At 42.7% G+C, this 12,637-nt stretch overlaps 1 protein-coding gene across 1 annotated transcript in view; it reads right to left on the reverse strand.

Moving 5' to 3' along the window:
• JAG1 (jagged canonical Notch ligand 1) overlaps positions 1-12,637 on the reverse strand; it is a 36,509-nt gene that overhangs the window by 16,859 nt on the left and 7,013 nt on the right. Inside the window, exons 3-5 of the mRNA XM_054196469.1 lie at positions 7,061-7,112; positions 1,338-1,592; positions 285-345 (exon numbers count right to left, since the gene is read on the reverse strand). Of these exons, the coding sequence (XP_054052444.1) occupies positions 285-345; positions 1,338-1,592; positions 7,061-7,112 (368 nt within the window). The remainder of the gene's footprint in view (positions 1-284; positions 346-1,337; positions 1,593-7,060; positions 7,113-12,637) is intronic.

The raw sequence follows: 12,637 nt of genomic DNA on the forward strand, positions 1-12,637 counted from the left end.
TTAGTTAGTGCTCATTAGGCAGCATTCACACGATTTATCCCACACCTCCCTTCCCCCCAGTGCCACCATTTCACAAAGCAAAAGCTTCTTAAAATTATCAGTGCATTAAAAGCCTGCTCCCCCCTTATTCTGGGCAAGTCAGCATGAATAATGTGCCTTGGTCAAAAACATGACTCCAAAAACACCTTCCCTCCCCAATCCTATTGTGTTTAGCATCGCTTGTGTAATTATCTGGGGGTGGGGGGGAGGGTCGGGGGAAACAAGGAGAGAGAGGGAGCATTTACCTGCACTCTCCTGGAATTGTGCAAGAACCGTGCTTGGGGCTACATCCCTGACGACAAATAGCTGTTAAAACAAACAAAAAAAAAAAGAATAGTATCAGCATGCTGCCCGCTTCCTGCATCTTCACACTCCTGGGAATGTTTTAGTTCCTAGCCAGCACTGTAATCCTACTGAATCCAAGGGTTTAACAAGTCTGTCGTATCAAGTCTACTGGAAGGAAAGCCAAGGTAGGTGGCTCCCTGTGCTAGGAAACCTATCAGCTAGCTTTGCAGAGGAATTGTCCCTAATGCCGTTCAAGGAGTTGTTTCTATGCAAGAGAAACCATCTCGCCTGAGAGAGCTCAAGCCTCTGAGTCTACAGGTGTCCTTTCTCTGTCTTTTGCAGGTGACCCGTCCCACTCTCCCTGGCTTTACATCTAATTCAAAGCAACTTTTAACTACTCTGGATTCACTTTGGAGCCCTATCTCTGAACAGACAGGATATTCAGGTGAGCAAAGATTCAAATTGCAGGCAAACTCAGTCAGCAAGACACACTGATAGTCTGTTCCTATTCAGAGTGCTGCTTTCTCCTCCTGAAATTACCTAGGAAGTTGCCATTCCCTAATAAACATGTTAAACATCATCTCAGGTAGAACAAACAGCCTGGGACTTTTCACACACCAAAGCTTTACGCTTGCCAGGTCAGCTCTAAAACAAGTCTCTCCTTCCTGCTTGTCTTGAAGTTCTGCACCAAAGGGGAAATCCTTTTTGAAGTCAGCAGAAGAACTCCCATTGAAGTCAATGGGCTGGGTTTTCTTCCCAAGGGCAAAGATGTGGATAATCAGAGAAAGAACACATCTTCTAAGTGCCCGGTACTTGTCAGGCCTCTCCAAGATTTTAAAACAAGGCAGAAACTAGTCTTCTCCTGCCCCTAGCTCTCTGTGTGAGGAGTTCGTCGCTGTCCCATCAGTCCTGTTGTCTGCACAAACTGACCACTGAACTGCAACCTGGATACGATGCACCCAAATCCTATCCGAGCCTGCTGATCATTTAGGGGTTGAGCGTTCGTCACAAACCTTTGTTGCATTCTGGTCCCATCCAGCCTTCCAAGCAGGTTTTGTTGCCGTTCTGGTCACAGGTATGGTGAGTGAAGAAGTCATCTCTCGGTCGACAAAACTTGTTGCAGCCAAAGCCATAGTAATGTTCTGCACAAGTCACACGGATTTGATACTCAAAGTGGGCAACTCCTGCATTATGTTTCAAAGTCTGCCACTGACGGCTTGGATTGATCATGCCAGAGTGGGATGCCTTCTCAATAATGCGATCGGGATCTAGAAGTCAGAAGAGATGTCAGAGTTAACACTTCGTTTGGGTATCATTACCTCCCACACCACAGCGCTCTAGCATCGCAGGCAGACTCTCTGAGGCAGCCAGTTGGTTTTATTAATTTTCTGCTTTAGAAAGTAAGATAAGGCTGCCCTGGAGCTACAAACCATTAACTGAAACACACATGCAGCATTATCAAACTGAACAAAGCTTGAAATCAAAAGGGACTGATAGGTTCCTGCCAATCACTTATCTCTTTTGCACTGTAAGGACATCCAGTAAGTATCATACAGTTCACGATTAAAGAAAATTCAGCTGCTTTTACTTCTAGCTACAATAGATTGGTACATAATGTGGTTTTCCAGGCTTCTCCATTAATGGTACGAGTTTTGTTTTTAACTGGAATATTTACAAAAACATCGCACTACAATAGCCTAATATAGCAATGTCACCACAAAAGGTTTGCAGCTTCCTGGGACTCTGGTGTAAACACAAAATTGAAAACTAGCAACTCTGGCATTCAGTCGACATCAGTGATCTCACAAGCTTTTGGCTGAGAAATACTGTGGAAGTTCTCTCTTCAGATGTTAGCTGACACTGAAAATTCAAGACTACCAGAGCTCAAAGCAGAGAACTCGAATTACTGCATATAGATCCCTCTTCTCGCTACGCAGCATTTCAAAGTTTTGACTTTCTACTTGACATTTACTTCCAGCAAAAGTCTTCTGGCTTTTAGAGCCCTACAACTGTCTAAATTATGGCTTGAAATAATAATATTTCACATTAGCTCGGAACATTGTATATATCTGTGGTATTTCACTTTGTAGTCCAGGTCTTGTGATTTAAATGAGCTGACACTGCCTTACGACCTGCTGCTAGCAAGCACTTGACTGCCCAGTAAAAGTTTATCATAAAACAGCCAAAATATCCTTGCAGACATAGTACAAAACCAAAAATAAGCAGTACCTGGGCTACACTGTTCTGTATACAGGAACATAATCCAGCGACAGAAGAATTTTCGGTAGAAGGGCAGTTTGCCAATGATGCATTAGGAAGCAGCGTGTGAAGTACTGGCACATTTGAGTGTTAAGAATTAAAATGTAGTGATGTTCAGCTTGTTCTTCCAACAATTACAAAAGAAAGTTTGGGGATTTTACATAAGGCAGAACTGAAGACTAATGAAGTTGCCACATAAAGCTTAAGATGACACATGGGCAGTTTTTCATCTAAAATACTTTTAAATGGATTACCAAGGACCTTTGATTTGTAGCTTTCAAGAACATCCAAACAGGCTTCTCAAGCCTCAGATAGCCATTATCAATTCCCCACTAGATCCCGCCTGCTTGCCGGCAGTTTTGAATAAAGTCAGGTCAAAGCGCTTGCTGCACAACCACAGAAGAGTGTCGATACACAGACACTGTAAGCATTTCCCTATTTTGGGGGATGTTCTTGCCTTGAGACTACAGCATTCATTAAGTGTTTACAGTGTGAAATTAAGGGCAACAGCTTCTTATTCACCTTCTGGTATTTCTGGTTCTATAATATTTTCCATTTAAATCAGTTTTTATTATTCATTGGCACTAAGCCCCCAACCCCACATCTATGTGTAAGACTTTGAAACGCACACAGGCCTTTATTAACTTAAATCCCATTCACAAATAATGTAGATGCCTAAGGACTTTTCCATACTGGTATATCCAGAGCAATATCATGTCCTGTACTGTGCAGGTGTAAGGCTCTTAGATCTCATCAACAAGATTACTGACTAATTCTAAGAGGTACTTAAGCAGATGCATATCTATTCGCCTTGAATGGGGCTAGTCAAGCGATTATAGTTCCACTCATGCGTGCTGGAGATGGCTTTGCTGCACTTGCCAAGATTACACCCCGATCTACAGCACAGTTGGAAAGCAAACGCATTTCCCCAAATACCGACTCAGTGCATAAAGACATCCTGTTTCTTGCGAGTAAAACAACTCTATCCTTTTCTCCTGTAAGTGGCAGAAGAAAAGGGGAGTGACACTCAATTTAGTTTTGCAAACCCCCTCCACACACACACACTCACTCTTGCTTTTCCAGTCTTTTCCTGTTCCCCGTTGGGAACATACCACTGACAGCTATTTCAGTCCTTGGCACCAGAAAAACAATCGCCTTGGAAAAGAGATCTTTCCTCTTGCCTCTGCTCTATCATTCCTCCCCTATCTGCCAGCTCATTAGGAAGCATGTCCTTGCTGTACGCCTATGACATCTCACTCCAGCCACCGGCTCTTTTGAGCCCTTAACCACAGGCTGAACTCAAATGGAAACATCCTTATTAGTCTGCTGGACTTTATTTTTATTTTTTTTTTTCAGGACACAGATGAAAACCAGCTGCAATTTCACTTTAGATCATGGCTAAAATGCTTTTCATTTGATACACATTGTGAAGCTACCACCAAACTTTTGAATTCAAGTAAGGTCTCACAGACTTAAAATCTCTTTCCATTAGCCATCACCCACAGTTTTCACAATGAAGTATTGGCATGTTCCTTCTTGTACAAAAATTTCTCCACCCTTCCCTATTCCCACCTGCCAGTACGCCCTTACACAAGCGTGCTGACCCAGACTTCAGGGAAGGCATTGCAACAACTCTTCCATTCTTAGCCCGCACCAACAATGTTTTATAGTAAGCAATCCCAAAGCAGCAGACTGGTTAAGTAAATAAAAAGCAGCAGTCAGCCAAGGCTTGAGGGAAAGCCATCTTCCTAACTCCCCTGACATCATCTGACTCAGGACGCCATGCTTTGATGGGAAGGTTAGAGGAAACATTAACCAATTAGAAATTGATGAAGCGCAAGAGAAAGGCTTTCTGTACATCTTTACACTCCACACTTCGCTGTCAGAGAGTTGGCTGGTTTCATTCACTTTTTGTGGCTACACTTCAAAGTTCTTAATCCATCTTTTTATTCCGTGGGCAACTGTATCAGAGGTTTTAGGCACAGGGAAATTAGCTATTTTGACTGCCCACCTTTGCTTTTCAGTGCTCCTCCAATTTCTGGAAATTATAACTACCCATCCTCAGGGAGCAAACAACAACACAAAAAAAAGCCCAGACTCCTCTGAACAGTTTGTGTGGCCAAGGACAGCACAGTTATTTTTGAAAGTCTTTGTTTCAGACAACTTCCAGCTATGGCTTGGTTTACATTGTGCTGAAGTCTCTTATGCCCGACTGGAATTCACATGCAACCGATACCAGTAATTTACAATAGCTCTTTGACATAGTTTGAGCTGCAATGTCAGCCCCATTAGCTTTATGTAAGAAGCGACAGTAGCAAGATGGCATCTAGACAAGAACCAGAGTAAGAAAACCATTTAAGTTGAATCTTGGCTCCAACAAAGCACGATTCTCATCAGCTTCAACAGGGCCAGAATTTAACTGCAAGCTACTCTTGGAAGTGAGACAAGAGAGAGTATGTGGTAAAGGGAACGTAGGAGGAGTGGAATGTAGAGGGGGGAAGGAAGCATCCACTCTAGGATCTCCGAACAACTGCATTGATCAGAGGATGCTAGAGCTATTGAAAAGTTACACAAAGCCTACTAAACTAATTTTATTTTTTTGAGAGAGCGCTCTCACAGAGTCCTTACAATTCAGTGGTAATCAGGGTGAAAGAACATTAAAAAAATACAAAAATAAACACTCATCACTCTATACGATGACAATTGTTTAGTTCTGGTGATTTCCTTAACTAGTTCTTCAAGACTTATTCTTCAGCTATGGGAAAGCTGACTGTAAGCAAAGCGATGCAGTACAAAGGAAAAGCTTTGTGCAGTAGAGTGACTGAAGCGACCCACAGAGGGGTATATGACAGCAAAGCTAGAGCAGGAATGCAAATCAGGAACATATGTAGGAACATGTCTGCACTTGGTCAAATGCACTGCTGAGAAATGAGGCAATTTTGTCTGAAGACAATTGTACTTCCAGAACATGAAAGCAAAGAAAGGGTTCATTGTGTAGCTTTGGAAATGCAGTTGTTTCATGAAAAAAGATGAGCTCTAATAATAGTAAAAGTGGCAGAGACCCAGTCTGAAAAAACTCTCAGATCCTACTGTAAACAAGACCTTCATTTTGAATTCAGGCATCTTCCATTTTTAATACAACTCTGCTGCTGTAGCAATCTATTTTCTGCACCTCCATAAAACACTCCATAGCCAAGAAGTCCCCTAGTCACCGCTCCATGACTGTGCCGGGGTAGGGCCTGAAATCGCAGGTACGGCAACAGTGCTGAACGTGGCAGGTTGTAAAGCAAACCATGGCTGTCACGGACAGGTCACATCAATCGTTTGCAATGGACAACTCTGCTAGAGCTAAGAACTAATAGGACACCCCATGTATATTAAAAATAAATAAATTAAAAAGCAGATGCGTGCAGAAAGGTTCCCAGGCTCAAAGGCCATTCCTAAGCAGTGTACTCTCCACCCATTAAAATATAAAACCATAGTACTGTGCACATTTCTACAAGGCCTTTCTTTCGTGAAGCATGAAGTCCATTTCATTACTGTGCGGCTGTCAGCTGGCATTCCAAAGCGGACTACAAGAAGCTGTTGTAAGATTTGTGTAAGATGGGCCCCAGTGCTGCCGCTTCCTTGTTAAAGGAAAAGGCTTGTTGTGTCAACAGAAAGTTTATGAGTTCAGATTCATACTTTCTCCTGTGGCTTTTACCACACACTATTAAAGCCTTAGATTGAAAATAGAGCTAATTTTGCCCACCTACTTCAGTAACAGCAGAACAGTTCATGTGCCAAGAGACTCTACACAGATTCCTCTAGCCAAGAGGAAAAGCTTAGCAGAAAGTTTCTGAAACCAACCAAAGACATTCCAGGCAAAAGATTCCCACCCTTGATTTCCAGCCAGCTGTACCAGGTGGTGTCTGGTACATGTTTTTCAGCCCCTGAATATAAATCCCTAGACATCCAACTCCCAAGGAAGAGCTGGTAGAGACTCCTGTTTCTCATCTACAGCCATTAAAGTCATATCTATACCAAGTCTTATGGAGATTTTTATTATTTATTTTTTTTTTAAAGCAGCATGTTCCGTTTTGAGAAGCACATAGTTTATAGAGATGTCCCAAGTCAACAAGACTCAGGCTTCCAAATATCACTCCTAATAAAAAAATAAATAAATCAAAACAAAAAATCCTGAAGAAAGCCCTTGGCTTTTATTCTTGCTACAGAGAAAGAGGGAATTAACAGCATCTATTTTTAGGCATCAAACTGTTGGTGCCTAGGCGAGCAAGCTACTCACCCTCTACAGGCAATATGAGGGAAAGAGGCTGCTGCAGAGCCTGGAGTAGTTGCTCTGAATTGTTGTCTCGGGGAGAGCTTTACCCTCTCCTCATGCCCTATTCGCAGTGGGCTGGTTTGACTACCAAAAGCCTTTCAATGGTCAGGAAATTGAGGTGTCCAAACTAAGTAAACCAGAAGAATGAATACTTACTAGTAGAGTTATCATTGTAATCCCATGCCTCAACGAGCAGTGTGTAGGATCTCTGCAAAAGAAAAATAAGAGTTAGTTTCAAAGCCACACATGACTGTACGGAAAAAAAAAAAATATATAATTTTGAAAACAAAAATAAACCTGGTCTCTGCCCTAAAGTGGAATACTTGAAAACATAAATAGGTAATAGATTATCCTCGAGACAAACATGATCATCTTGAAATCCCGTAAGCTATCTTATCCAGTCTGACTTAGAGGACCTTTCACCTCGGATAGCTCATCTTTGTCATCATTAATGCATCTTATGTGCTTAACCAGGAAGTACAGCCTTTGACACTATGCTGTAGCCACCATAAAGCATGTGTGGAAGAATTGCCCATGGAAGAGAGAAAGCACCGAGCTAGCACAGCAGCATCAGAAAACAAAGAAAAAAAGCCCTCCACACACCCACCCTCAAAAACTGCTTCAAAAGAATTTTAGTTACAGAAAGGTAGCCATGATGTCCCTTCCCCCAGCCGTCCTGAAAGCAAGAAGTGTTGCTAAGATTACTGTGCTCTGCCTTGACAGCACAGTCTCCAGGGACTTTGCTTTTCAGCACCCCCTTTGAAAGCTTTGTCTGCATGAGGGCCATCGCAGCTCCCACAAGTATCAGGTAACGGAGGGAAGGACCGATGGAGATGGGAAGGGGGCGGTGAGAGAGAAGCACTGTAAAACAAAGGCTAAGATCAGTCTGTTGGGAAGAGCAGGGAAAGGGAAGACGCACTATCCACCCCGTGTCACATTTACAGACGTACTAATCTGCCAGCGAGCTCGCTAGCACTCCAGTAATAACAATCATCATAAGCATAAACTAACTGAAGTGACTCCATGGGTTGGAAAGATGCCAGCTATTACATCTAAGCCACCTTTATCTTCAATCCTCACTTGAGAACAAGAGCCATTAAAACGTCTTCTCCTCCCCCAGCTCTGCTCAGAGATATTATTATCCAGGCTGTATCTTTCAAAATTGCCATTTACCCAGCCATATACAAACTTACAGAATGATTCAAAACCAAAACATTCCCTCCCCCAAAAAAGCTGAGGGACAGCAAGAAAAAAATATGACTTGAAGAGTAACAAGTATAATAATAACTATAAATGAGGCAATAAATGTAACATCTTTCCGGTGAGCAGAACGATAATTGAACAAATAAAACTCTCCATTAAGGATTTTGATGCTTTGCCATCAAAGCTGTGCATTGTAAGGTTTACTGCTTCTTAATTGTATCTGCGCTTAGTTACAGCCTGCTTATTTGTGGTCTGCAGCGCTTAACACCTTTTCTGGAACAGAAGCCAAAATATAGTTTTGAGAATAAGCTGCTACAAGGTGCAAGTGTAAGGCAGACCTCAAATTCCTTAAGAGGAGAGGAAAGGAGGAAAAAAAAAAAAAAAAAAAAGAAAAAAAAGAAAGGAAAAACAGTCGAAGCAGACTGCTTTCTCACGACTGGACACAGCATGCAGCCTCTGAATGAAAACCTAGTTTGTGATGGACACCGGCTTGGAATATAGCCTAAATATGTTTCATATTCAAAGCAGACTAGGATTCCATTTCGTTCACTGATAACTGTGGGAAAATGCTTCAAAAAGTAAGCAAAGCTGGGCAAGCTGAGACATGTGCCCAAACTTCTATGCAGAAGCTCCACTGGCCAAAACCATTTTTGGTTAATATTTCATGAAAGTTACATGTTTTTTGTTACTATTCTAGACCAAGTCTCTCAACTTGAAAGAAACTCTGAAAAATAAAAGACAACACAATCGTTTAACACCGTATCAAGCAGATTTAAGAAGTCCTTACACAAGTCAGAGAGAAAAAAACAAACAAACAAAACCAGAATAGAATTCCTAAGCCATATTACAGATACAGATTGCACTATCTTGGGTGCTTCCTCACTGCTTTAATTACCAACATTGAGAAGCACAAGCACAACATGTTACTGCAAGCTTGAAAAAAAAATATTATGATACAGAGAATGAATTATGGCAACTAGCACTACTTCCAATAAAGTTAAGGATGTTTTCCTTTCGGCCTTGCATAATTGTTTTGGAAGATATTCTGTCTAAACTCATAGCAACAGTTCCCGGTTGGTTCTCAGGACTGTTTACCAACACACCTAGCCCTTAAGGAAAGGAAAGGCTGAATCCTAGCTTTAAGTGCTACTGTTGCTAGATACTTGCGTGACCACTTTCCAACACCACGCAGGAGTTTGCCTTAAGACAGAAGACGCTTCTGCTTAACTGGATGGCAATAAAGCGCAGGGCGAACAGACCTACCCTAGCAATTCTCTGGTTTCTATGTGCCCTCTCTCACCTCATCTGAATATTTTAAATGAGGAATCCCTGTCCTGAAAAGGGACGATACAAAGAATGGCAGTTTAATCTGTTGGCTCTGTCCCTCGCAGCATGGGGCAAAGAAAAGGAAGACTTTGTGTTCAAGATGGGACCCTTCTAAACAAAAGGCACACAGACACCCACAGCCTCACAACAGTAGCAACCCCCCCTCAACAATCCAACTATGGTACACCTCCAGCCAATTCCTCACCCCCCCAAAAAAAAAAAAACAAATCCAGTTCTGTGAAAAGACTGCACTGTTGAGATTTTTTTTAAAAGCACATATCATCCCCACTCTATAGATCAACAATTCAGATATCTCAGGAATGACTACTTACAGCGTGGAGGTTTAAGTTTTCCCATGCCCATAGATGACCTTTGCCCATCTTTGAATAAATATATATATCCAGACACAAAAATTCCACGTCATGCACCTTATTCCATCAAAGCAACGTCCTAGGCAATAAGGCAGCAGTGAACTTTGCAGAGTCACACCCAATTAGCCACTGTAAACCTGAGCTTGACCAGAAGGCAGGGATTCTGACTTGAGAGTAAAGGCAGCTTGAAAGGAATGGCAAGCCGGCACAGTTTGCAGAACATCCACGGTCTGATCGGCCCAAAGGACTGAAAGGCAGCATGGTCAAATTCAAGCAAAACTCCCACGAGTTATGCTATGAGAGGATGGAAATGGTTAAGTTCACACTCCAAACAAACCAAAGCAAGCACCAATGTGCAAGAGCTATTTTCCTCAATGACAAGACACCACAATTTAGTCTTGGTCGATTGATAACACAGCTCAAGAAAGGCTTTGAAGACCCTGAAATCCATCAGAAACTGTCCCTGTTAAGGTTCTGAAAGGGCAATGAAACCTCTTTTCTGGTTATTTAAATGAAATACTAGCAGTTCCAGGTAAGCAGAAGGTGTTTAAAGCTCTCTGCTTGATTACCTTCTCCCTCCCTTCATCCAGACATCCACCCAACACAGATGTTTTTGTACTTTGGCTTTTAAAGGCATTCTGCAAGTCAGTGGGAGAGAGCAAGATTAAAACATCAGGCTCATTAGTGAAAGGACTGCCTCCTTTTTGAAAGAGGTTGCAACTAGTCAAACTTCTTTCCCTCCTGTCCTTGTGGTTAAACCATGCAAGAGCTTTGCTGAGCATGTGAAACCATGACTAGACAAATGCAGTGGGAAGTTTGCATTCTGAATGCTGTGCCTGCTCCTCCTCTGCCAAACAAGGAGAGCAGGTTAAGCCCAGCAATGTTGTTCTTGTGCTCTGCCAGCCACGCACAGCTGTGAAGACCAGCGTGAGAACGGTGCTCGCACCCTGCCCGTGTCCTAGGGAAGAAGGTCACAGCAAATTGCCAAGAGCTCCAGGAATCCCTCCTCCCTTCAGCTGGAAGGGGATGAGATAGGGAAGAGGTAAACTGAGGCATATTTCAAAGTGCCCAAGGGCCAGGGAGGAGGGCATCTCTGAGGAGAATTAATGCTAGTCACAAAACCACTTCCTCTAAACGTCAGCGGGACTCTCACTTCGGTACCCCTGTTGCCACACAACAAGTCACAATGACGGCACACAGATGCGTCACAACATCGTGCCATGGTCAGCCAGTCAACTTTGACAACAGAATATTTCTTCAAAGGAGTTAAAGACAACCGGTTCCTCATTCAGAGGAGAGATGGATGTATTTAGGAAGAGGAGGGAAACAACCTAAACCTCTTAACCCTTTGTCGAATGCAACATCCTCAGGAAGCTCTTCTTTGGGCCATCCTACATAAGGGTCAGGCAACACCCTATAAACCTGTTACTCTTTCAACCCCGCATATATAAACAAAGTCTAAACTGTGACAGGCTCACGCGGAGGAGCCCATGGCCAAGACCTAGGCAGCGCTTCAAGCGGGCAGCCCAGCCAAGAGCCTCATCAGAATATGCCCACATGAAAACAGAGCACTCTGTTCCTTCAGTCTTCGTTTTGAGTAGTTCCTTCATTGCTGTTAGTGCCAGTAAACACTTCATTGCCACATAAAGGAGAAGACACAAAACCAAATTTAACTGTATTACCAGCTTCCAGGAGAGACTTTCCCCCGATTCCGCCTTGGCAGAAGCCAAGCCAGTAACTGAAGGCAAGACCTTCTCCGTGATACAACTGCCACCCTCCTGCCAAATGATGAAGGACACAAAAGTACCGCTATCCAAACTATGCATACGCTTAAGCATCCAGTAAACCAGGCTGATCTCTGATCTGGCAAGCCTGCTGGAATAATGAGTATCCTGTGAATACATAATGTGCTGAAGTTGCCATTGTGTGAAGTAAGTCCATGGTTTGTCTGGGAGCCGAGCAATGCTGAGTCTACTGCTGCTTCCTGTTGCTTGTCCCGTATTAGCATTATTTTTGGATAGGCCCCATTATGTTCTATAATCCTCGCTGCAGTCAGTATGGCCACACTATTGTTCTTGGTTAATATTAGCAGTCAATGCCTCTGTCTGGGTGGCCGGACTACAATGTATTCCAATCATAAAACTAGCATGCATTAATGGAACAATGTACTGGGACAGAGTGGGGAGACTCCCTCCTCCCCTCCTTTAAAAAAAAGAAAAAAAAAAGAAAAAAAAAAGTATAGCATCTCTTTCTTTTTAAACTAATGATTTTAAGCAATCTCAGCTATCGGGGTGCATCGTACGACAACAGCATTTTAATCAGCACCTTATCTCATTACGGAGTTATTTTCTCACGGAGCCTCGCTTGTCAAAGACTAGCAGGTAGGCCAAGATGTCAATGGTTGCTTTCAACCTTCCCCAACAAGCAGATTACCTGCTCTTATCAGTCCCCCTACCTGTTTAAAGCATCCCACTGATAATTAAATGCACCAGTTACAAAAGGGTGGCAAGGTTAATAGAGAGAATACCTAGTAGCCAGCCAAGCAAAACAGTCAGGTTCACACAGAGCAAGCCTGAACAAGAAGCCTTTCTACTTATTTACCTAAGTGCATAAGAACTGGGTTGAGCTGGTAAAGAACTCTGGATATTTGACTATTTACAAACCACTTTAACCACTTCTATCCACATTTTACAGTTTCTTCAGAATACTACAAGAATAATGAGTGTAATTTATGCTACACAGCAGTGACCACATAACCATGAGCTCCACAGACTAACAAGAAATAAATACAACAGCTTCTAGTTTTGATCTTTCCCCATGTTGAGGCATACGG

This window comes from Rissa tridactyla, chromosome 3 (assembly GCF_028500815.1).
Source record: "Rissa tridactyla isolate bRisTri1 chromosome 3, bRisTri1.patW.cur.20221130, whole genome shotgun sequence".
Taxonomy (NCBI): Eukaryota; Metazoa; Chordata; class Aves; order Charadriiformes; family Laridae; genus Rissa; species Rissa tridactyla.